At 47.3% G+C, this 27,484-nt stretch overlaps 1 protein-coding gene across 1 annotated transcript; it reads left to right on the forward strand.

Moving 5' to 3' along the window:
- Positions 1-27,484, forward strand: shank3b (SH3 and multiple ankyrin repeat domains 3b). The gene is made up of 26 exons (XM_078281961.1): positions 1-168; positions 890-1,093; positions 1,530-1,601; positions 2,263-2,371; positions 4,710-4,861; positions 7,625-7,754; positions 8,373-8,410; positions 8,549-8,665; positions 8,902-8,979; positions 10,351-10,417; positions 10,514-10,733; positions 13,214-13,389; positions 13,467-13,580; positions 13,694-13,769; positions 14,925-15,007; positions 15,345-15,469; positions 15,946-16,090; positions 16,579-16,659; positions 16,829-16,846; positions 18,927-19,057; positions 19,923-20,016; positions 20,269-20,871; positions 21,846-22,130; positions 22,810-24,085; positions 25,735-25,764; positions 26,887-27,484. The coding sequence occupies exons 1-26, from the start codon at positions 1-3 to the stop codon at positions 27,482-27,484; spliced, it is 5,190 nt and encodes a 1,729-aa protein (XP_078138087.1).

Below are 27,484 nucleotides of genomic sequence, written 5' to 3' on the forward strand. Positions count from 1 at the left end.
ATGCCTCTGAGTCCGGCTGCTGACACCAAACATGATCGCCCGCGGCAACAGGCGGTTACCAATGGCAACCCGACAGGTTCTGCTGTCGCTAGGGACGACGAGGCGGAGGACACGCCCCCTGGAAACAGCATCGTCGTCCGCATCGGCATCCCGGACCTGCAGCAGACGGTGACACACACACACACACACACACACACACACACACACACACGCACACACACACATCCATATGCACATACAGATTAGCCTCATTTCATTCTTAAAATCCTGTTTAGTGCTGAGAACAGAGAATATTTTCCAAAGAATAAAGAAAGACAGGATGAACCTCTCTCTCTCTGTCTCTCTCTCTCTCTCTCTTTATCTCTGTCTGTGTGTCTCTCTCGCTGTCTCTCTCTCTCTCTCTCTGTCCCTCTCTCTCTCTCTCTCTCTCTCTCTCTCTTTCTCTGTCTCTCTCTCTCTCTCTCTCTCTCTCTCTGTCCCTCTCTCTCTCTCTCTATCTCTGTCTGTGTGTCTCTCTCTCTGTCCCTCTCTCTCTCTCTCTCTCTCTGCCCCCCCCTCCCTCTCTCTCTCTCTCTCTCTCTCTCTGCCCCCCCCTCCCTCTCCCTCTCTCTCTCCCTCTCTCTCTCTCTCTCTCTCTCTCTCTCTCTCTGTCTCTCTCTCTCTCTCTATCTCTGTCTGTGTGTCTCTCTCTCTGTCTCTCTCTCTCTCTCTCTCTCTCTCTTTCTCTGTCTCTCTCTCTCTCTCTCTCTGTCCCTCTCTCTCTCTCTCTCTCTCTCTCTGCCCCCCCCCCTCCCTCTCCCTCTCTCTCTCCCTCTCTCTCTCTCTCTCTCTCTGCCCCCCCCCCCTCCCTCTCCCTCTCTCTCTCCCTCTCTCTCTCTCCCTCTCTCAGAAGTGTTTGCGTCTCGACCCTGAGCTCCCAGTCTGGACCAGTAAGCAGAGGGTTCTGGTGACTCTCACCCAGTCGCTCTCCGATGTTTTGAACTACGGACTTTTCCAGCCGGCGTTCAACGGCCGAGCCGGAAAGTTCCTGGACGAGGAACGGCTGCTGAAGGAGTATCCGCTCCCGCCCATCACACCTATCCCCTACCTGGAGGTAAATACACCAAATAATACCTGTTAACTAATATTAACTACTATTAATTAATATTAACTAATATTAACTACCTAATACCTACCAATCTACATCTGAAGGAGTATCCACTTCCACCGATAACGCCTATCCCATATCTAGAGGTAAATAAACTAAATAATATCTATTAAATAATGTTAATTACCTAATAACTACCTGTTAATTAAGTACAATTACACATAACTATCTTTTAACTACCATGAACTACTATTAACTCTTACTCTACATCTGAAGGAATATCCCCAGATAACCCATATCTAGTACTATTACCAGTATTTATATAGTATTTACTTATAATTACACCTAATATTATAATGTAACTACTGTTGACTAGTCTTCAGTGTTGACTGCCAGTCTGCACCAGCAGAGCAGCTCTAACCTTCATCTGTGTCTTAATCAGTTTCGTTATAAGAGGAGAGTTTATACCCAGAGCTACGTGGACGACAAGCAGCTGGCCAAGCTGCACACCAAGGTGAACACACACACACACACACACACACACACACACACACGCATTCACACACACACACACACACATTCACACACACACACACAGAATTGGTGGCAATCACTGTAAATCTCTGATTCTGACAGCAAGGTTTTTTGATAAATCATTACTTTGTCTTGGATTTGGCTCTAAGCACAAAATTTGTTGGTTAGAAAGTGATGTCACTTATTGTCAATCTGAATAAGATAAATTCCTAAAATGTAATGTAAATGTATTTCTACTACTACTAATTTTAACAATAATAATAATAATAATAATTAGAATAATATATACATACATCTGGAAAAGGAATTCAAAGCTCCTCCAGAAGAAATTTATTCTGATTAATTCTCCTGTTTTAACCTTGCAAGACAAATTCCTCACCAGCCAATTACAGCGTCCGTTCTAACAGGGGGCGTGGCCAGCTGGCATCGTATTAAACCAGACCAGCCAATCAGTGTGCCTCGTTTATGCTCGTTAAGCTGCTGTATGAAAATCAGTCAGTCGTGTTTATTTATTTTCTGACTTGGTCAAAGATTCTTGCTTCTTTTGTGAGGAGATTTAGTGTCGTGTCTCTGCAGAATAATCTCATTGATTGATTTGGTTTTGATTGTGTATTTATTGTGTATTTATTTATTCCCTTCAGGCCAATCTGAAGCGCTTCATGGAACATGTGCATCAGAAGAACGTGGAGAAAGTTTCCAGATGGTTGGAAAAAGGTCTGGACCCAAACTTCCACGACTCCGACACCGGAGGTGAGCAGACAGACAGACAGACCACACTCTGCTAAATAACACAACACACTCTGTACAGCAGGTCTGTGCTCTGATGTGGACTGAATTAGGGTCCTTGATATGAAAAGGGTAGAGAATCACTGCTATACATGACTAATATATACATATATTCAAAAAAGGTGGAGTTTTGCTGCATCGGACTGTAATTTCTTCAATAATATTTTTCAAAAGCATTGGAGCAAACTACATACAGTGTATATACACATATGCACTGCATGAATAACTCATACATGTAACTGCACCACACACATAACTGGTACTGTGCACATACACACACATTACAAACATAACTGATATACAGACACATGGATGTTACAGACATGTTCACAGTGGAGTGGAAGCGTTCAGGCAGCTTCAAACACCAGATATAAACAAGTGAAAACTAGCTTAATGCTACTTACATGCAGCTGTGAGAGTAATTAAATCAAATCAGAACTGAAGCCTGAGGATTAAGCCTGTTTACAATGAAGCCCAACAAACAGAAGGCAAAACCTAAATCAAACAATCTAATGTGGTAAAGAGACACGACTCACCTGATCTGGAAACCAGAGAACTGAAACGAATCTTCTGCTCAAAACGGTTGAACTGTAGATGAATGTGAAATAGAAAAATCAATCTTCCAGTGAAAACTATCAGCAGCAGGAGCTTCAGCCGGTCTGGAAAGATCTCTACCACAGGAACTTAGGACCTGATGAAAACCCTACAGGATCAGTTCGTAGATTGTGTTCCTCTATATAATTCCTCTCTTCATTCCTGTAGTACCACAGACAGTATTGGCTCCAGTCAGCTGAGCTCCGCTGCTCGACTCACAAACCTAGGAAACCAAAACCAAGGCTGATTATCAAAACCAAGAACGGCAAGTCGATACTTGTGTCCTAGTAGAGAACGTTCTTCCCAAGTCGTCTTGGGGACAACGATCTTCTCATCAAAGTACGTACAGAGAGGCTTCATTGCAATATGAGCTGTGAGCTTCACATCACGTGCTGATTAATGAAGACACTCAGCTGTTACCCGGCTCTGTGCTGCAGACCGCAGCGCTGCTCGCCGTTGTCGCAGTGAATCTTGGGGCTTTCAATTCGTTCTCGTCGGTCAAGTCACCATCCGATGCGTCCTCGATATTTTGAGGTTGGCGAGGAAACTTCCGGGGTTTCTATCCGTCCTCCGTCCGGTCGTTCTTTTGATTTGGAATCGTGCTTCGGCGGTTAGATATTACGTAGAACGCGTCACGGAGGACACGAGAACGCGTGTTGATAATCAGCCCAAGACTAGGAAGAGGCTCAGGAACTGTACAGGAAGCTCGGCGAGTCAGTTTGGAAACAGAGTGTGTTTCCTTCCTTGTCACCGTTACTGTTGACGAGCGTGAAAGTGAAATCGCAATCTGTTCCGAAACAAAGCGGCGGGACGAGGTCGGAAAACAGTCATGTGACTCATCAGCACAGCTGGACCTGCTGCAAGAAACATGTTTCAGCACTTCAAACATACCTAAATCTGTCTCTCTGCCTGTCTGTCTCTCCCCCTGCCTGTCTCTCTCTCCCCCTGCTTGTCTCTCTCTCTCCCCCTGCCTGTCTCTCTCTCCCCCTGCTTGTCTCTCTCTCTCCCCCTGCCTGTCTCTCTCTCTCCTGCCTGTCTCTCTCTCCCCTGCCTGTCTCTCTCTCTCCCCCTGCTTGTCTCTCTCTCTCCCCTGCCTGTCTCTCTCTCTCTCCCCCTGCTTGTCTCTCTCTCTCCCCCTGCCTGTCTCTCTCTCTCCCCCTGCCTGTCTCTCTCTCCCCTGCCTGTCTCTCTCTCCCCCTGCCTGTCTCTCTCTCCTCTGGCTGTCTCTCTCTCTCCCCCTGCCTGTCTCTCTCTCTCCCCCTGCCTGTCTCTCTCTCCCCCTGCCTGTCTCTCTCTCTCCCCCTGCTTGTCTCTCTCTCTCCCCCTGCCTGTCTCTCTCTCTCCCCCTGCCTGTCTCTCTCTCCCCTGCCTGTCTCTCTCTCCCCCTGCCTGTCTCTCTCTCTCCCCCTGCCTGTCTCTCTCTCCCCTGCCTGTCTCTCTCTCCCCCTGCCTGTCTCTCTCTCCTCTGGCTGTCTCTCTCTCTCCCCCTGCCTGTCTCTCTCTCTCCCCCTGCCTGTCTCTCTCTCCCCCTGCCTGTCTCTCTCTCTCCCCCTGCCTGTCTCTCTCTCCCCTGCCTGTCTCTCTCTCCCCTGCCTGTCTCTCTCTCTCTCCCCTGCCTGTCTCTCTCTCCCCTGCCTGTCTCTCTCTCCCCTGCCTGTCTCTCTCTCTCTCCCCTGCCTGTCTCTCTCTCCACCTGTCTGTCTCTCAGAGTGTCCTCTCACCCTGGCGGTGCAGCTGGAGGAAAGCTGTGATCTGATTAAAGTTCTGCGGAGCGGCGGAGCGCACCTGGACTTCAGAACCAGAGACGGGATCACCGCTCTGCACCGCGCAGTACTGTGCAGGAACAGTACTGCACTGACTGTAAGATACTGCAGTAATACTACTGTAATACTACTGTAATACTGCACCGCGCAGTACTGTGCAGGAACAGTACTGCACTGACCGTAAGATACTGCAGTAATACTACTGTAATACTACTGTAATACTGCACCGCGCAGTACTGTGCAGGAACAGTACTGCACTGACTGTAAGATACTGCAGTAATACTACTGTAATACTACTGTAATACTGCACCGCGCAGTACTGTGCAGGAACAGTACTGCACTGACCGTAAGATACTGCAGTAATACTACTGTAATACTACTGTAATACTGCACCGCGCAGTACTGTGCAGGAACAGTACTGCACTGACCGTAAGATACTGCAGTAATACTACTGTAATATTACTGTAATACTGCACCGCGCAGTACTGTGCAGGAACAGTACTGCACTGACCGTAAGATACTGCAGTAATACTACTGTAATACTACTGTAATACTGCACCGCGCAGTACTGTGCAGGAACAGTACTGCACTGACTGTAAGATACTGCAGTAATACTACTGTAATACTACTGTAATACTGCACCGCGCAGTACTGTGCAGGAACAGTACTGCACTGACTGTAAGATACTGCAGTAATACTACTGTAATACTACTGTAATACTGCACCGCGCAGTACTGTGCAGGAACAGTACTGCACTGACTGTAAGATACTGCAGTAATACTACTGTAATACTACTGTAATACTGCACCGCGCAGTACTGTGCAGGAACAGTACTGCACTGACCGTAAGATACTGCAGTAATACTACTGTAATACTACTGTAATACTGCACCGCGCAGTACTGTGCAGGAACAGTACTGCACTGACTGTAAGATACTGCAGTAATACTACTGTAATACTACTGTAATACTGCACCGCGCAGTACTGTGCAGGAACAGTACTGCACTGACCGTAAGATACTGCAGTAATACTACTGTAATACTACTGTAATACTGCACCGCGCAGTACTGTGCAGGAACAGTACTGCACTGACCGTAAGATACTGCAGTAATACTACTGTAATATTACTGTAATACTGCACCGCGCAGTACTGTGCAGGAACAGTACTGCACTGACCGTAAGATACTGCAGTAATACTACTGTAATACTACTGTAATACTGCACCGCGCAGTACTGTGCAGGAACAGTACTGCACTGACTGTAAGATACTGCAGTAATACTACTGTAATACTACTGTAATACTGCACCGCGCAGTACTGTGCAGGAACAGTACTGCACTGACTGTAAGATACTGCAGTAATACTACTGTAATACTACTGTAATACTGCACCGCGCAGTACTGTGCAGGAACAGTACTGCACTGACTGTAAGATACTGCAGTAATACTACTGTAATACTGCACCGCGCAGTACTGTGCAGGAACAGTACTGCACTGACCGTAAGATACTGCAGTAATACTACTGTAATACTACTGTAATACTGCACCGCGCAGTACTGTGCAGGAACAGTACTGCACTGACCGTAAGATACTGCAGTAATACTACTGTAATACTACTGTAATACTGCACAGCGCAGTACTGTGCAGGAACAGTACTGCACTGACCGTAAGATACTGCAGTAATACTACTGTAATACTACTGTAATACTGCACCGCGCAGTACTGTGCAGGAACAGTACTGCACTGACCGTAAGATACTGCAGTAATACTACTGTAATACTACTGTAATACTGCACAGCGCAGTACTGTGCAGGAACAGTACTGCACTGACCGTAAGATACTGCAGTAATACTACTGTAATACTACTGTAATACTGCACCGCGCAGTACTGTGCAGGAACAGTACTGCACTGACTGTAAGATACTGCAGTAATACTACTGTAATACTGCACCGCGCAGTACTGTGCAGGAACAGTACTGCACTGACCGTAAGATACTGCAGTAATACTACTGTAATACTACTGTAATACTGCACAGCGCAGTACTGTGCAGGAACAGTACTGCACTGACCGTAAGATACTGCAGTAATACTACTGTAATACTACTGTAATACTGCACCGCGCAGTACTGTGCAGGAACAGTACTGCACTGACCGTAAGATACTGCAGTAATACTACTGTAATACTACTGTAATACTGCACCGCGCAGTACTGTGCAGGAACAGTACTGCACTGACCGTAAGATACTGCAGTAATACTACTGTAATACTACTGTAATACTGCACCGCGCAGTACTGTGCAGGAACAGTACTGCACTGACCGTAAGATACTGCAGTAATACTACTGTAATACTGCACCGCGCAGTACTGTGCAGGAACAGTACTGCACTGACCGTAAGATACTGCAGTAATACTACTGTAATACTACTGTAATACTGCACCGCGCAGTACTGTGCAGGAACAGTACTGCACTGACCGTAAGATACTGCAGTAATACTACTGTAATACTACTGTAATACTGCACCGCGCAGTACTGTGCAGGAACAGTACTGCACTGACCGTAAGATACTGCAGTAATACTACTGTAATACTACTGTAATACTGCACAGCGCAGTACTGTGCAGGAACAGTACTGCACTGACTGTAAGATACTGCAGTAATACTACTGTAATACTACTGTAATACTGCACCGCGCAGTACTGTGCAGGAAAAGTACTGCACTGACTGTAAGATACTGCAGTAATACTACTGTAATACTGCACCGCGCAGTACTGTGCAGGAACAGTACTGCACTGACTGTAAGATACTGCAGTAATACTATTGTAATACTACTGTACTACTGTAATACTACACCCCCCCCCCACAGACCCTGCTGGACCTGGGAGCGTCTCCGGACTATAAGGACAGCAGAGGCCTGACTCCTCTCTACCACTCTGCCATGGTGGGCGGAGCTCCGTACTGCTGCGAGCTGCTGCTGCAGGACCACGCCTCCATAGGTACGAGGGGCGGGGTCAGAGGTCAGCTGGGGGGCGGGGTCAGAGGTCAGCTGGGGGGCGGGGTCAGAGGTCAGCTGGGGGGCGGGGTCAGAGGTCAGCTGGGGGGCGGGGTCAGAGGTCAGCAGGTTCTGAAGATGTGGATCCTGAATAAAGAACTGACCAGTTTACTAACCTTTACTGACTGACTGACTGACTGACTGACTGACTGACTGGTTTAGTGACTGACTGACCGACTGACCGACTGAATGACTGACTGACTGACTGGTTTAGTGACTGACTGACCGACTGACCGACTGACTGACTGACTGACTGACTGACTGACTGACTGGTTTACTGACTGACTGACTGACTGACTGACTGACTGACTGGTTTACTTACTGACTGACTGACTGACTGACTGACTGACTGACTGGTTTACTGACTGACTGGTTTACTGACTGACTGACTGACTGACTGACTGGTTTACTTACTGACTGACTGACTGACTGACTGACTGGTTTACTGACTGTGCTCGGCTGGTGACATCATTGTCCATTATTTCTATTTTTAGTCTTTTATTATTTTATTTGTTTCACTGCACTTCACTGATGAAAAAAACTCTTGTTGTCATGGTGACAGGGATGACTGACGAGAATGGGTGGCAGGAAATCCACCAGGTAACACACACACACACACACACAAGCACACACACACACACATACAGTTATGATTGTATGAGGCGTGAAATTATTATCGTTATTAGTAGTAGTGGTATAACTGTATGTGTGTGTGTGTGTGTGTGTGTGTGTGTTCAGGCATGTCGTCATGGTAACGTGCAGCACTTGGAACACCTGCTGTTCTATGGAGCCGACATGAGTTCCCAGAATGCATCAGGAAACACTGCACTGCACCTCTGTGCTCTCTACAACCAGGTAACACACACACACACACACACACACACACACACCACACACACACTCTGAGTGTAAGTTGAACTGTTATAGTTATATTACTAATATATTTACATTTACATCTATAATTATATATTACATTTATATTCATATAATCTTCATATTCACTGTCAGAAGGCTGTGGAGCTTTAACACAGGGTTAACAAAATAAAATAGTTTTACTGTTATAGTTTATATAAATATTTCTGGTTTTTCAGGACAGTTGTGCCAGAGTGCTGCTGTTCAGAGGAGCCAACAAGGACATCAAGAACTACAACAACCAGACTGCCTTTCAGGTAAAGAACTACAACAACCAGACTGCCTTTCAGGTAAAGAACTACAACAACCAGACTGCCTTTCAGGTAAAGAACTACAACAACCAGACTGCCTTTCAGGTAAAGAACTACACTGTGACCTCGACCCAGATAAGTGGCTAGAAAATGGATAGATGAGATGTTTGAGTGATTTTTTGCAGATTCGTCGCTGCTACCTGAATGTGGACAAGGGAAAAGATTCATGTTGATGTATTTGTCAGTGAAAATACAGGTTTAATATATATCTAGTTCATTAAAGAATCATGCTGTTCATAGTATCGCTTTAAAGGTCCCATAAGTGTAAAGCAGGACTCCCTCTCCTCTGTGGTGATAAAGGAGTTGGATGTGTATCTAAACATGGTGAAAGTATCAAAACTAAATCCACACAATCCATATTAGAAAAGCGAGCCTCTAAACAAATTCAGGTCAGTCAGGTAAAGCTGAGTGAGATGCTGCACTTGGTCAGTTGGCCTCTAGAGGGCGTCTCTGACTGTGAGCTGCAGTGTTTCCATACAGAGGCACAAAATCAAAAGTTGGTCAGTGTATAGAAATTTATCTAAATGGATCTCTAACGGCCTGATGTGACATCATCCTGTCTGTAATGTGGAGATGTACAGACAGCAGACCAGCAGACTGAACTCAGTCAGAGTCTCCTGCTGTGAAAACAAAGTGAAACTTAACACTCCATAGTCAGGAACAGATCTGCAGTCAGTAACTCTTCTTCTGCCCTACAGACTTTAACAGTAGGTGCCTTTAACTTTACCTTGTGGTGTTTAAGTAACGTTAGTGGAGTTAGTTCATTTAACTGTCGCAGTGCTTCAGTGCAGAGAACTGAACACACTGTGGGTCTGTACAGGATCTGTGCTTGTTTTCAAAGCGGTCGAGCGGTCGTCATCGTTTATTACCGGAGAGTTTTCCCTACCTGTAGCCGCCGGGCCGCGGCGTCTCACGTTTCACTCTCGAAACGGTTAGCCGATCGGAACGGAGGGTCGTGAATATTAATGAGCCTTAAAGACACGGCGACAGAAACGGCCTGTTCTTGGTAAGGCTCAGAGAGATGCTGGAAAATGAACGTGGAGAAATGGGTTGAGAGTGTTTTTGGTTCATGACACCACACACACAGCTTTGAATGGACAGAAAGACACAAAATAAAACTCTGGAGAGTGGAGAATGTGAGACATTTAATGTAAAAAATCTGTAAAGTCTGGCTCTTAAAGAGTACTAGCAACATGGCAGTGTGAGTGTAAAAACTAGATGACAACATACAGATCCTTCGTCTGATTGTTCACTTACCTGTACTATCTAACAGATATTCTGTATCCTGTGTGTGTGTGTGTGTGTGTGTGTGTGTAGGTGGCGATCATTGCTGGGAACTTTGATCTTGCAGAAATCATCAAGATCCATAAAACCTCTGACGTTGGTGAGTCTCCTCTTTTTTTGTTGTTGTTGTGTGTGTGTGTGTACACATGCACAATTGCAATTAAATGTGTGTGTGTGTGTGTGTGTGTGTGTGTAGTTCCCTTCAGAGAAAGCCCATCGTACACCAAGCGTCGCAGAATGGGTGGACCCAGAACATCAGGTGGGAGTGGCCTGTCGTCTCCTCGCTCTCTGATTCGCTCAGCCAGTGACAACGCTCTGGAAAGCCCCGCCTCCTCTCCTGGCCCCTCCCTCCACAGCCTGGACACACACCACGACACGCACACACACTCTCTACGGCGGCACACACGCCGGCTGAGGTACACACACACACACACACACACACACACACTCCCTACGACATCTCACACACAGGCTATAACAGTATTAGTGTAGTTGGTAAGAGTATTGGTGTAGTTGGTAACTATTGGTGTAGATGGTAACAGTGTAGCTGGTAACAGTGTAGTTGGTAACAGTGTAGCTGGTAACAGTATTAGTGTAGCTGGTAACAGTATTAGTGTAGCTGGTAACAGTGTAGCTGGTAACAGTATTAGTGTAGCTGGTAACAGTATTAGTGTAGCTGGTAACAGTGTAGCTGGTAACAGTGTAGTTGGTAACAGTATTAGTGTAGTTGGTAACAGTGTAGCTGGTAACAGTATTAGTGTAGCTGGTAACAGTATTAGTGTAGCTGGTAACAGTGTAGCTGGTAACAGTATTAGTGTAGCTGGTAACAGTATTAGTGTAGCTGGTAACAGTATTAGTGTAGCTGGTAACAGTGTAGCTGGTAACAGTGTAGTTGGTAACAGTATTAGTGTAGCTGGTAACAGTGTAGCTGGTAACAGTGTAGCTGGTAACAGTATTAGTGTAGCTGGTAACAGTGTAGCTGGTAACAGTGTAGCTGGTAACAGTATTAGTGTAGCTGGTAACAGTGTAGCTGGTAACAGTATTAGTGTAGCTGGTAACAGTGTAGCTGGTAACAGTATTAGTGTAGCTGGTAACAGTGTAGCTGGTAACAGTGTAGCTGGTAACAGTATTAGTGTAGCTGGTAACAGTGTAGCTGGTAACAGTGTAGTTGGGAACAGTGTAGCTGGTAACAGTATTAGTGTAGCTGGTAACAGTGTAGCTGGTAACAGTGTAGTTGGGAACAGTGTAGCTGGTAACAGTATTAGTGTAGCTGGTAACAGTGTAGCTGGTAACAGTGTAGTTGGGAACAGTGTAGCTGGTAACAGTATTAGTGTAGCTGGTAACAGTGTAGCTGGTAACAGTGTAGTTGGGAACAGTGTAGCTGGTAACAGTATTAGTGTAGCTGGTAACAGTGTAGTTGGGAACAGTGTAGCTGGTAACAGTGTAGTTGGTAACAGTGTAGCTGGTAACAGTGTAGTTGGTAACAGTATTAGTGTAGCTGGTAACAGTGTAGCTGGTAACAGTGTAGTTGGTAACAGTATTAGTGTAGCTGGTAACAGTGTAGCTGGTAACAGTATTAGTGTAGCTGGTAACAGTGTAGTTGGTAACAGTATTAGTGTAGCTGGTAACAGTGTAGCTGGTAACAGTGTAGTTGGTAACAGTATTAGTGTAGCTGGTAACAGTGTAGCTGGTAACAGTGTAGTTGGTAACAGTGTAGCTGGTAACAGTGTAGTTGGTAACAGTATTAGTGTAGCTGGTAACAGTGTAGCTGGTAACAGTGTAGTTGGTAACAGTGTAGCTGGTAACAGTGTAGCTGGTAACAGTATTAGTGTAGCTGGTAACAGTGTAGTTGGTAACAGTGTAGCTGGTAACAGTATTAGTGTAGCAGGTAACAGTGTAGTTGGTAACAGTGTAGCTGGTAACAGTGTAGCTGGTAACAGTATTAGTGTAGTTGGGAACAGTGTAGCTGGTAACAGTATTAGTGTAGTTGGGAACAGTGTAGTTGGTAACAGTATTAGTGTAGCTGGTAACAGTATTAGTGTCACTGGTAACAGTGTAGTTGGTAACAGTATAGTTGGTAACAGTATTAGTGTAGCTGGTAACAGTATTAGTGTCACTGGTAACAGTGTAGCTGGTAACAGTGTAGCTGGTAACAGTATTAGTGTCACTGGTAACAGTGTAGCTGGTAACAGTGTAGTTGGTAACAGTATAGTTGGTAACAGTATTAGTGTAGCTGGTAACAGTGTAGCTGGTAACAGTATTAGTGTCACTGGTAACAGTGTAGCTGGTAACAGTGTAGCTGGTAACAGTATTAGTGTAGCTGGTAACAGTGTAGCTGGTAACAGTATTAGTGTAGCTGGTAACAGTGTAGCTGGTAACAGTATTAGTGTAGCTGGTAACAGTATTAGTGTCACTGGTAACAGTGTAGTTGGTAACAGTGTAGTTGGTAACAGTATTAGTGTAGCTGGTAACAGTGTAGCTGGTAACAGTATTAGTGTAGCTGGTAACAGTGTAGCTGGTAACAGTGAAGTTAGTAACAGTATTGGTGTAGTTGGTAACAGTGTAGTTGGGAACAGTGTAGTTGGTAGCAGTATTAGTGTAGCTGGTAACAGTGTAGCTGGTAACAGTGAAGTTAGTAACAGTATTGGTGTAGTTGGTACAGTATTAGTGTAGCTGGTAACAGTGTAGTTGGGAACAGTGTAGTTGGTAACAGTATTAGTGTAATTAGTAACTGTATTTGCTCTCACTAAGGGGCCCATCACTGGGTAATGAGGCCCACTTTAACTTTGGATGCTGATTGGCCCATTAACATTCCTGTGATATTTACTTGCCTGGTGTGAAGACAGACAGTCTGTACAGCCAAACCTGTCTGTCTCTCTAACCTGTCTGTCCGCAGCCCTGGTGGGGGAGGTCATGTGGAGACGAGCCCCCCCTCCTCTCCTCCCCCCACCCCCCAGGTGAGGAAGAGGAGGCTGTACAGCGCTGTCCCGGGCCGCACATTCATCGCCACCCGATCACATGTTCCCCAGGGGCCCGGAGAGATCCAACTGCACCGAGGAGAGAGGGTCAAAGGTCAGACAGGCAGGCTGGAGGATTCTGAAAAGGCAGTGTTAATAATAGAACTAACTCTATATGTTGTATATCTACAGTGCTGTCTATTGGTGAAGGAGGATTCTGGGAAGGAAGTGTTAAAGGAAGAACCGGTTGGTTTCCTGCTGACTGTGTTGAAGAAGTCCAGATGAGACAGTACGACCCAAGACTGGGTAAATATGACATACACAGTACATTTATATTTAAGACCTGGTAAACATTATATATACACTCATAATGTACTGTAAATACACTTGTATATAAGATATATACATATTTGTTTCAGAGACGAGGGAAGACCGGACTAAGAGACTGTTCAGACATTATACTGTTGGCTCCTATGACAACTACACCTCCTACAGGTAACACACCGTTACTACACCTCCTACAGGTAACACACACCGTTACTACACCTCCTACAGGTAACACACCGTTACTACACCTCCTACAGGTAATACACCGTTACTACACCTCCTACAGGTAACACACCGTTACTACACCTCCTACAGGTAACACACCGTTACTACACCTCCTACAGGTAACACACCGTTACTACACCTCCTACAGGTAATACACCGTTACTACACCTCCTACAGGTAACACACCGTTACTACACCTCCTACAGGTAATACACCGTTACTACACCTCCTACAGGTAATACACCGTTACTACACCTCCTACAGGTAACACACCGTTACTACACCTCCTACAGGTAACACACCGTTACTACACCTCCTACAGGTAACACCTCCTACAGGTAATACACCGTTACTACACCTCCTACAGGTAACACCTCCTACAGGTAATACACCATTACTACACCTCCTACAGGTAACACAACGTTACTACACCTCCTACAGGTAATACACCATTACTACACCTCCTACAGGTAACACAACGTTACTACACCTCCTACAGGTAATACACCATTACTACACCTCCTACAGGTAACACAACGTTACTACACCTCCTACAGGTAATACAACGTTACTACACCTCCTACAGGTAACACACACAACTACACCTCCTACAGGTAACACACCATTACTACACCTCCTACAGGTAATACAACGTTACTACACCTCCTACAGGTAATACACCATTACTACACCTCCTACAGGTAATACAATGTTACTACACCTCCTACAGGTAACACAATGTTACTACACCTCCTACAGGTAATACACGCTACTACACCTCCTACAGGTAACACACACAACTACACCTCCTACAGGTAATACAACATTACTACACCTCCTACAGGTAACACACCGTTACTACACCTCCTACAGGTAACACACCGTTACTACACCTCCTACAGGTAACACACCATTACTACACCTCCTACAGGTAATACAACGTTACTACACCTCCTACAGGTAACACAACGTTACTACACCTCCTACAGGTAACATACACATTACATCTCTTGATGTTTTTGTTTCTGTGTGTGTGTGTGTGTGTGTGTGTGTGTGTATGTGTGTGTGTGTGTGTGTGTGTGTGTGTGTGTGTGATAGTGACTACGTGATTGAGGAGAAAACAGCTGTGCTGCAGAAGAGAGAGAGCGAGGGATTTGGCTTCGTCCTCAGAGGAGCTAAAGGTAGGGAGGGAGGGAGGGAGGGAGGGATGATGGGTGGTAGGTGGATGTTGGTAGGCTGTAAGTGGGTGGTGGGTGATGGGTGGTGTCCTACAGCTGGTCTGCCAAGCTGTGGAGGTGTGTGTGTGTGTGTGTGTGTGTGTGTGTGTGGTGATCCTTCTCCAAAATTCTAACCGTTATGCATCCCAGTGGTTCTAGAGGAGAAACATGGACTGAACAACGTCAATTACTGGCCCCCTCTCTCTCTGTCTGTCTCTCTCTGTCTCTCTCTCTCTCTCTCTCTCTCTCCCTCTCCTCTCTCTCTCTCTCTCTCTCTCCCTCTCTCTCTCTCCACATCAAGCTGAGACGCCCATCGAGGAGTTTGCCCCCACCCCGGCCTTTCCTGCCCTGCAGTACCTGGAGTCGGTCGACCAGGGGGGCGTGGCCTGGAGGGCGGGGCTACGGACTGGAGACTTCCTTATTGAGGTAATCATATTAATACCAGAAATACTATATGAGGACTAAACACAATAGATAATACCAGTATTAACACGTAATACTAATATTAGCACTGGTATTACTACACACAGATCAACCCAAGTACATAATAAGAGGGTAAGATAAGATACTTTCAAAACAAAATGATTGCCTGTCTGTCTGCCTGTCTGTCCTCCTCCTGTCTGTCTGTCCTCCTGCCTGTCTGTCTGTCCTCCTCCTGTCTGTCTGTCCTCCTGCCTGTCTGTCTGTCCTCCTCCTGTCTGTCTGTCCTCCTGCCTGTCTGTCCTCCTGCCTGTCTGTCCTCCTGCCTGCCTGTCTGTCCTCCTGCCTGTCTGTCTGTCCTCTTGCCTGTCTGTCTGTCCTCCTGCCTGTCTGTCTGTCCTCCTGCCTGTCTGTCTGTCCTCCTGTCTGTCTGTCTGTCCTCCTGCCTGTCTGTCTGTCCTCCTGCTTGTCTGTCTCTCCAGGTGAACGGTACTGATGTGGTGAAGGTGGGGCACAGGCAGGTCGTAGCTCTGATCCGACAGGGAGGAAGTCGGCTGCTGATGAAAGTCGTTTCTGTTTCCAGAAAAACAGACTCCAACCTGATCAGAAAGAAAGGTACAGCTGTCTGTCCGTCTGCCTGTCTGTCTGCCTGTCTGTCTGCCTGTCTACCTGTCTGTCTGCCTGTCTGCCTGCCTGTCTGCCTGCTTGTCACACCTTCATAACAGAGCTTCGTTCCAGACACGGATCTTCTTCTCATTTGTTTTCTCCCCATTGATTTCCTATTGAATTCAATGGGAGAAGAGTCAGGAAGAATGACTGGGTTGGGGGTTTGAACCCGGGTCCCAGACTCTAACCATGAGGACGCCCTACGGACCTGAAGAGACAGAAAGGTTGTCATGTTGAGGGATCGCAGACTTGTTGGAATCGTTGCGTGTTGAGAATTTAAATATGACAAGTCTATCAATGAAATCCCTCCAGTTAAAGCTGTGTGACCTTTAACCTCAGAGTCACTGTCCAATCACTAAAGAAGCTCACTGCACATACAGCGTTGTGTTTCTTCTGTTGCTACTGCTACTACTGACTGTAATTTGATTGGTTCTTGTTTTGTGTTGTAGCTCCGCCCCCTCCAAAACGAGCTCCGAGCACATCGTTAACGCTTCGCTCCAAATCCATGACAGCTGACCTGGAGGAGATAGGTAAAACAAACTCACCCTGTCTATAACAAACACACACAATAAAGCACTCACCCTGTGCCTAACACACACACACGCACACACACACACACACACACACACACACACACACGGACAAACTGAGCCTGACCTGAGTGTGTGTTGGTAACCTGTGGTCTGTCTGCAGCCTCAGCCAGGAGGAGACGCTTTGGTGAGTCACATGGTCCTGATGGTGGGAGTTGTGTTGTTGTTGTTGTTGTTGTGTTTTTTATTGTAGTGTTATTTGTTGCTGTATGTTGTGATGTCGCTATGATATTGTAGTGAAGTTGTAGTGATGTAGTGATGTTGCTGTGATGTTGCTGTGATGTTGCTGTGATGTTGCTGTGATGTTGCTGTGATGTAATGATGTAGTGATGTAGTGATGTGATGTAATGGTGTTGCTATGATGTTGTTGTGATGTAATGGTGTAGTGATGTAGTGATGTGATGTAATGGTGTTGTTGCTATGATGTTGTTGTGATGTAATGGTGTAGTGATGTTGGAGTGTGTATCACTTTGTATCTGGTGTATGGAAGTGGTGATTTGTTGGTATTGATTGTGGCTCATTGTTATACTGTGATTTTCTGATGTTGTTGTTGTTGCTAGGAGACACTGGACCAGATGTTGTCTTTGGTAGAACAGTTTGATTTAGCCGATCACAGTAGTGTGTGGTAATGTTATAATGGTAATATCAATAGTAGAATGTGTAAAGTCAGTGTTACTGTCAGCAGAAATGTTTTATTCTCTGTGACAGCGGCTGTAACCTGGTTGGTGGAGTTGTAACAGAGTTAATGGTGACAGTAGAGTTAATGGGGTTGTAACAGGATGAATAGGGTTGTAACAGAATGAATAGGGTTGTAACAGGATGAATAGGGTTGTAACAGGATGAATAGGGTTGGAACAGAGTTAATAGGGTTGTAACAGGATGAATAGGGTTGTAACAGAATGAATAGGGTTGTAACAGAATGAATAGGGTTGTAACAGAATGAATAGGGTTGTAACAGAATGAATAGGGTTGTAACAGAATGAATAGGGTTGTAACAGAATGAATAGGGTTGGAACAGAGTTAATAGGGTTGTAACAGGATGAATAGGGTTGTAACAGAATGAATAGGGTTGTAACAGAATGAATAGGGTTGGAACAGAGTTAATAGGGTTGTAACAGGATGAATAGGGTTGTAACAGAATGAATAGGGTTGTAACAGAATGAATAGGGTTGTAACAGAATGAATAGGGTTGTAACAGAGTTAATAGGGTTGTAACAGGATGAATAGGGTTGTAACAGAATGAATAGGGTTGTAACAGAATGAATAGGGTTGTAACAGAATGAATAGGGTTGTAACAGAATGAATAGGGTTGTAACAGAGTTAATAGGGTTGTAACAGGATGAATAGGGTTGTAACAGGATGAATAGGGTTGTAACAGGATGAATAGGGTTGTAACAGGGTGAATAGGGTTGTAACAGGATGAATAGGGTTGTAACAGGATGAATAGGGTTGTAACAGGATGAATAGGGTTGTAACAGGATGAATAGGGTTGTAACAGGATGAATAGGGTTGTAACAGGATGAATAGGGTTGTAACAGGGTGACAGGGTTGATACAGAGTTGATTGGGCAGTAACAGTGTTAATGGAGTGGTAACAGGGTTAATAGGGTTGGTTTAGGTTGTAACAGAGTTCACAGGGTTGTAACAGGGATGACAGTGGTCGCACCAGGGCTGGTGGGGTTGTAACAGGGTTAATTGGGTGATAATAGAGTTAATGGGGTTTTAACAGCGTTGACAGTGGTTGATACAGAGTCGATAGGGTTATAATCTAGTTAATAGGGTTGTAAAGGGGATGACCATGATTGTAACAGAGTTAATATCATTATAACAGTGTTAATAGGATGACAGAGGTCGTACAGGGGTTGGTGGGGTTGAGACAGTGTTAGTGGGGTTGTGTGTATGGTGTGTATGGTGTAGATGTGTCTCCTGGTTAAAGCATAATTTAGTTTTCTTCTGATAGTCCTAACTCTGTTCCTTCAGGCTGATGCTGGTCTAACAACCTGGTTTGAAGGTGATGCTCTCTCTTCCCACAACAACTGCATTTGCACTGAAGTGCCCTTGAGCAAGGCACTGAACCCCAAACTACTCCAACGGAGCTGCTCAGTACAACACTGAGCTCATTTAGCATTAGCAGTGGTTTGCTAACCTTGTGTGTGGACCAGCATCATATCACAGATTCATATGACTTTATTTATTTCTTCCCTCCAGAGAAACTGGATGAGATGCTGGCAGGAGGTCCACAGGAGGTTGTTCTGCGGTCCCGCCCATCAGACGACTTCAGAGCAGCGACGGTCAAACAGAGACCAACCAGCCGACGAATCACGCAGGCTGAGATTAATGTAAGAGAACTACTGATTAATATAAGAGAAGTACTTGCCAAAGGCCTTTACCCACAAGCTCAGGATGAAGAGTGTAAGTGTTAGTAATGAGTTAGATTTGGCACCCGTCTTCTTTCACCAGGTTTCGAAACACTGGGGAAACTCTCCCAGCTCGCCTGTTACAGAGGGGCGGAGACTTCTCACCAGCTAGCGCCGCATCATGTCTACGCAGGGCGTTTAGTGGAGCAATGAGCCAAAATGGCGACTCCCACAACTCAGTATTTGGTGAAGAGAGAAAGCTGCAGCTAAACTTTCTCCACTGGGCTTTGTAGTCTAACAGCTTAGTGAGTAGCTAGCTGTTTTTATCTTGTTCCTCATTGGATGACACAGTTTGACAGACCAAACGAGGACACGCTCTGATTCGCTGTGAGATTAACCAACCACCAAGTGGCCTCTGGCTCACAGTTTAAACTCAAGCTGTGTCTGAAACGGCTCCCTATTTACTATTTAGTTTAGTGTTTCATCTTGGTCCAGTGTCCGAATTCTCAAGTCAAATTTGGCATACTAAATATATCCCACAATGCACCTTAATATCTAGTAAACAACTGTGGTCACTAGAAGGGTAAATGTAAACCAATTAGGATCAATATCAAAAGCACAAACTCTGCAGGAATCATTTTGTTAAAGAGCGGCTAGATGGAACGTTAAATGGTTTTGTTTTTTAGGCTGTGACAGTTACTGAAACCAAAATGTGTCTGAAATATCTGAAGGTCTGAGGTGAGAGGAAGAGACTTTACAGTCATTTCAGTTCAGTTCTTCTCATTGATTTTGGTTTAAAGTTTTGGTGTGTGTGTGTGTGTGTGTGTGTGTGTGTGTGTGTGTGTAGTCTTTGTTTGAGCGTCAGGGTCTAGCGCCCCCCCCAGCCTTAGAGAAGAGCACCATGGCTCTACCGAGAGGAATGTCCAGAACCAAGTCCTTCGGTGAGACACACACACTCACACACACTCACACCCAGTCACACAGTCACACACACACACACACACACACACAGACTAAACACACACAGTTATTTTGTTACTTTGGTCATTTGTATTAAAATTACTTTATGGTAGCAGCAGCCAATCACATTCCTCTGTTGAGTCACAAATCAATTAATTCATTCTGTTTTGCCATTTGAAGTATTTGAAGTTTGTGGGATGTATTTGTTTACGTCTCCATGGTTACTATGGCAGGCACTCCTGAGGACGACAGGATCACCGCTCTGATTAGTGAAAACCGGTTTCCACGGAGCTCCTCGTTGACGGACAGCTTCATCCCGCCTCCTCCTCAGACGGCTCCGCCCCCTCCACCGTCCGCCTCCTCCGCCTCCTCGCTCTTCCTCCTCGATTCCGGGCCGCCTCCCTCCTTCCTCCCCCCTCCTCCCCCGGCCAGAGGGGAGGGGCTAAACCGCTCCAGCTTCAAGCCGGGGGCGGAGCCGCGGCTCCAGGAGCTCTCTGATTCGCCGGCGAGGAGCCACGCCCACGCAGAGCGGCAGAGGAAGGCGAGGTCCATGATCATCCTGCAGGACTCGCCGGCGCTGCAGCCTGACACACACACCGCCACACACACACTGCACACCGCCACACACACCGCCACACACACACTGCACACCGCCACACACACCTCCACTCTCTCGCTCCACACCACTAGCCCCGCCCTCGGCCACTCCCCGCTGGCTCGTCGCCGAGGACGACCAATAGAAAACCCCTACGCTAATGTGGGCCAGCAGGCTCCGCCCAGCAAGCCCCAGAGGAGGAAGTCACCTCTGCTCAAACAACTTCCTGTAGAGGAGCAGGGTGAGGATCGGTCTGACCCCTCCTTGCTGTTCTGCTCCTATCAGTTTGACTCCTCCTTGTTGTTCTGCTCCTATCAGTCTGACTCCTATCAGTCTGACTCCTCCTTGTTGTTCTGCTCCTATCAGTCTGACCCCTCCTTGTTGTTCTGCTCCTATCAGTCTGACCCCTCCTTGTTGTTCTGCTCCTATCAGTCTGACCCCTCCTTGTTGTTCTGCTCCTATCAGTCTGACTCCTATCAGTCTGACTCCTCCTTGTTGTTCTGCTCGTATCAGTCTGACTCCTCCTTCTTGTTCTGCTCCTATCAGTCTGTCTCCTCCTTGTCGTTCTGCTCCTATCAGTCTGACTCCTATCAGTCTGACTCCTCCTTGTTGTTCTGCTCCTATCAGTCTGACCCCTCCTTGTTGTTCTGCTCCTATCAGTCTGACTCCTATCAGTCTGACTCCTCCTTGTTGTTCTGCTCCTATCAGTCTGACCCCTCCTTGTTGTTCTGCTCCTATCAGTCTGACTCCTATCAGTCTGACTCCTCCTTGTTGTTCTGCTCGTATCAGTCTGACTCCTCCTTCTTGTTCTGCTCCTATCAGTCCGTCTCCTCCTTGTCGTTCTGCTCCTATCACTCTGACTCCTCCTTGTTGTTCTGCTCCTATCAGTCCGTCTCCTCCTTGTCGTTGTGCTCCTATCAGTCTGACCTCTCCTTGTTGTTCTGCTCCTATCAGTCCCTCTCCTCCTTGTTGTTGTGCTCCTATCAGTCTGACCTCTCCTTGTTGTTCTGCTCCTATCAGTCCGTCTCCTCCTTGTTGTTGTGCTCCTATCAGTCTGACCTCTCCTTGTTGTTCTGCTCCTATCAGTCCGTCTCCTCCTTGTTGTTGTGCTCCTATCAGTCTGACCTCTCCTTGTTGTTCTGCTCCTATCAGTCCGTCTCCTCCTTGTTGTTGTGCTCCTATCATTCTGACCTCTCCTTATTGTTCTGCTCCTAGGAGTTGGGATCAAAGACCAGGAAGTGGGTAAGGGAGAACTGGGCAGCCCCAGCAGGGCGGAGTTATACCAGCAGCAGGTTCTCTCTGAGCGCGCTCGGGTCCAGGGCCGTCGCTCATCCCTCTTCCTGTCTGTGGAGGGGGCGGGGTCAGAAAGCCAGGCTCCGCCCCTCTTGACTCAGAGCCATTCGATGGATGACCTGGGGGAGCTGCCCCCCCCTGCCCCGGTCCTGTCGCCCTCCCCAACACCACACACCTTCCTGCACCCGCTGACCGGGAAACCTCTGGGTAGGTCTGACCCCGACCCGTGACCTCTGACCTCTACTTATGTCCTATAGGTGTGTTTGTTTAGCACTGATGTCCATCCTGGTTTCAGACTCCTGGATCGTCCCGCCCACTTTTCAGAGAGTCTGGTGTTTCCCTCGTCAATGGCTTGCTAAAGTTTGAACCGTTGGTGCGACGGTTTTTCATTCGGCAGAATAGATTTGCTGAAATCACTCTCTTAACCAACAGATTGTCTTTGAAAAGATGATATTTTTGTCAAAATCAAATTGTTCTTGGGTCAATTGGTAAATGTCTGCTAACCATGTAGAGGCTGACTGGCTGCAGCATCATGTGACTGGAGTGACGTCAGAGCGGCCGATACGTCGGCCACTAGTGATCGGTTCAGATACGTCGGTCACTAGTGATCGGTTCAGATACATCGGTCACTAGTGATCGGTTCAGACACGTCGGTCACTAGTGATTGGTTCGGGGAAAATCAACCCCCCCCACACAGAAAATGGCTAACGAGGAGCAAATCTCAGCTGAATAATGGAGTGGAACCAGATGGACGTTCAGGCTGAAGATCAGGATAGTGATGTAGCAGATGGTTTTCTGTCCAGCAAGAACCAGATCACTTATTATTCACTTCATTGTTTTTTCTTCTTGTCTCTCCTTTTCTTCTCTTCTCTTCTCTTCTCTTTAGACCCGTCCTCCCCGCTCGCCCTGGCTCTTGCTGCACGAGAACGAGCGCTCACTGCCCGCACGCCGAGTCCTGAGCCTCGAACCAAACACGCCTCTGCCTCGGCCACGCCCACCCCGGCCGCCAGCCCCGATGGCAGACACAAGCGCACCCCCATCACCACCCCTCAGAGCAGCCCCGAGCCGCGGTCCAAGCGCACCACCCCTCAGACGAGCCCTGAGCAGCGAACCAAGCGCACCACTCCGCAGACGAGCCCCGAACTGCGACACAAACGCGTAACTCCGCCCCTTTTCCCTGACGGACAGGTGGAGCGTCCAGAAACGGAAGGAGGAATGACATCACCGGCCGGCCCCTCCCCGGAACGCTGGAGACCCACCGCCTTGCCGGCCCTGACCAATGAGGGCCAGTCCGCTCTGATTGACAGGCGCAGGAGCCTCACGGTTGGCAGCTCGGAGGAGGAGGGCGGGGCTTACACAGTGACCCTTCCCCCCGCTTTGCTCTCGTCCAGCGACGAGGAGACGAGGGAGGAGCTTCGCAGGATCGGCCTGGTGACTCCGCCCCCTGCCTTTGTCTCCACTACCGCGCCTCCCCCCCCCTCCTCCCTCAGCCTGTTGCCACGGCGAGGGGGGGAGGGGGGGGGAGGGGAGGGGGGTCCTGACTCGTTGGGGACGAGAGGAGAGGAAGAGGAGGGGGGCGAAGACCGGCTGCACGACTCCTCCTCCTCCCCCAGCTCGCTCCCTCCCTCCATCACGCTGGCCTCCCCCCCCGCCCCCTCCTCCCCCTCCTCTCCCCCCGCTCACCCTCCCCCCTCCTCCTCCTCCACCTCCCCGTCGGGCCTCAAGCCCCGCCTCCGCTCCCCGATCGGCCGCGGGCGCTCGGCGCTCAGAGACCCGCTGCTGAAACAGTCGTCGGACAGCGAGCTCCTCCCCTCCGCCTCCTCCTCCCCCCTCTCCTCCTCCCCCGGCCGGCAGCCCCGCTACCTGTTCCAGAGGAGGAGCAAGCTGTGGGGGGGGGACGAGCGAGGAGAGCGAGGGGGGGAGGACAGGAGGGGGCTCAGTCCGGAGGAAGGCGGGCGGCCGGCGGCGCTGGGCGGGCAGGGGGCGGGGTCAGCGCTGGACCTGAGCAGCCGCTCCAGCTCGGCGCTGGAGCTGACCGGCAGGACGGGCTCCGGACTCGATCTGGCCAATCGGCTGCAGCTGTTAAACAAAGACAGTCACTCTCTGGGGGAGGAGCCAAGTCCCCTGGACCCGGGCAGGAGGTCGCCAGTAGGAGGGGCAAGGTACATTATAATTATAATAATGAGACAAGGAAGTAAAACACAGGTAATAAAATCAGAATTACAGAATTACAAAAGGCAGAAAAACAACAATTTAATCAAAGATATAAAACACTTTATGTAGCATAAATTAATATTTCATTAGTCCCTGGACACTGTGGGGCGAATTCACAAAAGGATTGCACGGCTTTTGCTGACGCTAAACCTGTGCAAATAAGACAAAAAGAAATCGTGTAATTCACAAAGCACTCGCAAAGGGTGAAATGCACCGCTAACTGCGCTGCCACGCAAATAGCGTCTCGGTGCTCCTGTGCTAGCGTCTTCAGAGAGTTGGTGGTAATTGAAGCGCATTTATAAGGGGTGTCACGCCCAGACTTTCCAGTGATCATGGCAGCAGTGACTGCAGCAGACGAAGGCGTCGTAACGCCAGGCGTGCTCGAGCGGATATTTCCAAAGAGAATATCACTTGTTGATTTAACTGAGAATTGAATTGAATTGACCTTGCAAATGTCTCTGCAACAATTCCACCTTTGTGTGACCTAAAAAATAAAATTGTCTGTAAATACAGTCTGTAAATAATATTTTGAAATTATTATTATTATTACTATAGAACTTTAACACAGATTGCTTCACAAACAAAAGCAAATAAATCAGTATAACCAAACAATCAATACAACTCAATTTCTCACTTACAAAATATTTTCACTTATCTCACTAGTCAGCACAGTGGGCTTTATTTTGGCCTAAAGATTCATGAACAGCACCATGGACAGCCCCGCTCAAACTCATTTATTACCTCCGCCAAGGAGGTTATGTTTTCGGTGCCGTTTGTTTGTTTGTTTGTCTGTCTGTCTGCAGGATTACGGAAAAACTACTGGCCCAATTTTCATGAAACTTGGTGGAAGGGTGTAGCATGGGCCAAGGAAGAACCCATTAAATTTTGGAGCGGATCCATATATTGCTTGCGCTTGCACATTTGCATATCATAGAAGATTGGATTGGCCTTGGCGGAGGTCTGCGCTCTCCGAGTGCCCTTCTAGTTTATTTTGGGATGCAGTGAGATGCAATGACAAACAAAGGATGCAGTGACAGGATGCAATTGTGTCATGAAAAATAAATGCCATCTTCTTTTGCAGTCTGAAGGTGCGTTTGGAAACACCAACAGCACTGACAGACTGGGATATTAAATCCCAAATATGGTTTCTCGCAGTCCCGGTTAAATTTCTTGCCTGAAGTTTTGAGGAATGCCTCTGCACCTCGTCCGTCAGGACTTGCAGCTCGCGGTCTAAAAATGTCATTTTTCTCTTTCTCTCTGCCATTGTCCTGCCTACTGTGTTCTGCGCAAAGGCAACATTTATACTTTGTCACATTGATAATTGCAATCAGACGCAAAACAGGGGCAAATTGCACTCAGTGGCAACAGGTTATGGGCGTGTTTGCGCTGGCATATCATTAGCGCAATATCTTTTGTGAATCGGTCCTTGAGACGGAGCAAATAGCGGTTGCAAATGATACGCAATTCACGGTGCTGTTAGCGGCCGCAATCCATTCTTTGTGAATTCGCCCGTGTGTGTGTGTGTGTGTGTGTGTGCGTGTGTGTGTGTGTGTTGGTGTGTTGTAACAGTGTGTATCTGTTCTTTGTGTTGTTCCAGATGTGTGGAGGACAGTGAAGAGAGTAAATCGTAGGTTTTTACCTCCTGGTAAACATTCCTCGTTTTCACTAATAGATGATAGCTGGTAGTTTCATCTCTAACTGCTGACTAACCTGCACCTTCATCACAGATGATGCCTCTAACTTACTAAAACTGTTGCATCAGCCGATAAATATCTGAAATTATTATTACATATACCTTTACATCCCTCTATAAAGGCTTTCAGGTAATGTAACCCCCCTCTGGCAGCCATCTTGGAGGTCCTCAGCTGACTGTGTTTCTGTCGTCTCAACAGAATTGAACAGACGGTTAATTTCTGTCTGTTTCTGACTGAACTGATCATTTCATCACTGATCCATCTGATTGATTTAGTGTTTAGATAATGTCAGCTTGTTAGCTAGCTAACCATAGTATCTGGTCAGCTAACATCACTGTCTTGTTGTTAACACATCTGATTAGCACACTAGCTAACGTAGCTAGTAGCAGCTAGCATTAGCATGTTCACATTAACATCAGCGTGTTTGCTGGCTAGTTAGCTAGCTAACAGTTTGTTCAGGTTAACTGAGCTGACTCTTCTCAAGCTACAACTCAGAGTGTTTTGGAGTAGAGACTAGGGCTAAAGACAAGACAGTTTACTGTGTCACAGTAACCAAATCCACCTTATCACACTATTCACTTTTACTGAGAACGTTACTGAATGGATCTACAGCCACACCACAACAAGCTGACTCAGCTGCTCTCTGCTTCTAGCTGCTTGCTACAGATTTACACTTTATTAACTAACACACAGTTCTACAATGGACTTCCATGATGGAGGTCATAGTTCATTCTGTTTGAAATGAATTAGATTATGACCCAGGAAAAAGACTAGAGAAGTGTCAAACTGTAGGTACTAACCTCATCAACAAGTCAACCTAACTACTAGTTAACTTGTTCACGATGCATTCACTTCCTGATCAACTGTCATAAAAAAGAAACTGTTGGAGTCCTATCAGTGCTCTGACTGTTGAAAAACTGGTCAAGCTTCAGTCATCCAATCAGGGCGTTGAACAAGAGCCTTGTTGTTACCCGTCACTCCTAATGTTCACCTCAGTTGTGATAATTGATATTAATAACGATAATGTTATTAACAGGATGTTTAATGTGTTGCAGGTTATTCTCCAGCCTAGGTGAACTGCACACCATCTCCCAGAGAGGCTTCGGAGCTAGCTACACCGTCCGACCAGGAAGCCGCTACCCTGTCACCCGCCGGAGCCCCTCCCCTTCTCCTTCCCCCTGCTCTGATAGGGCCATAGGGCTAGGCTCCTCCCCCACACCCTGCTCTGAAAGACCAGATCTAAGCTCGGGGCGTGGCCTAACCATCCTGAAGTCGTCCAGTCTTAGTCTCCCATCAGAACCAAAGGAGGTTCGATTCGTGATGCGAAGCGCCAGCGCTCGGACCCGATCCCGTTCGCCCTCGCCATCGCCCCACGCCTCGCCCTGCCCCTCCCCGGTCCTCAGCGGGCCCCTGTTGGCCCTGCGGCCCTGGAGGCAGCGGCCCCTCAACCTGTGGAGTAAATACGACGTGGGCGACTGGCTGGAGAGCGTGGGATTGGCCGAACATCGCCAGCGCTTCCAGGACCACGAGATCGAAGGCTCCCACCTCCCCGCCCTGACCAAGGAGGACTACGCCGAGCTGGGCGTCACCAGACTGGGACACCGCATCAACATCGAGCGGGCGCTCCGACAGCTGCTGGATGGCTCTACTTGA

The sequence above is a fragment of the Centroberyx gerrardi genome, chromosome 24 (assembly GCF_048128805.1).
Source record: "Centroberyx gerrardi isolate f3 chromosome 24, fCenGer3.hap1.cur.20231027, whole genome shotgun sequence".
NCBI lineage: Eukaryota > Metazoa > Chordata > Actinopteri > Beryciformes > Berycidae > Centroberyx > Centroberyx gerrardi.

Bases quoted from the DNA above. Each gene is read 5' to 3' on its own strand.
- shank3b (XM_078281961.1), top strand. From the start codon at position 1: ATGCCTCTGAGTCCGGCTGCTGACACCAAACATGATCGCCCGCGGCAA. The intron at 1,602-2,262 runs GTGAACACACAC...TATTCCCTTCAG, and splicing joins TGGCCAAGCTGCACACCAAG to GCCAATCTGAAGCGCTTCAT. The intron at 8,666-8,901 runs GTAACACACACA...CTGGTTTTTCAG, and splicing joins TCTGTGCTCTCTACAACCAG to GACAGTTGTGCCAGAGTGCT.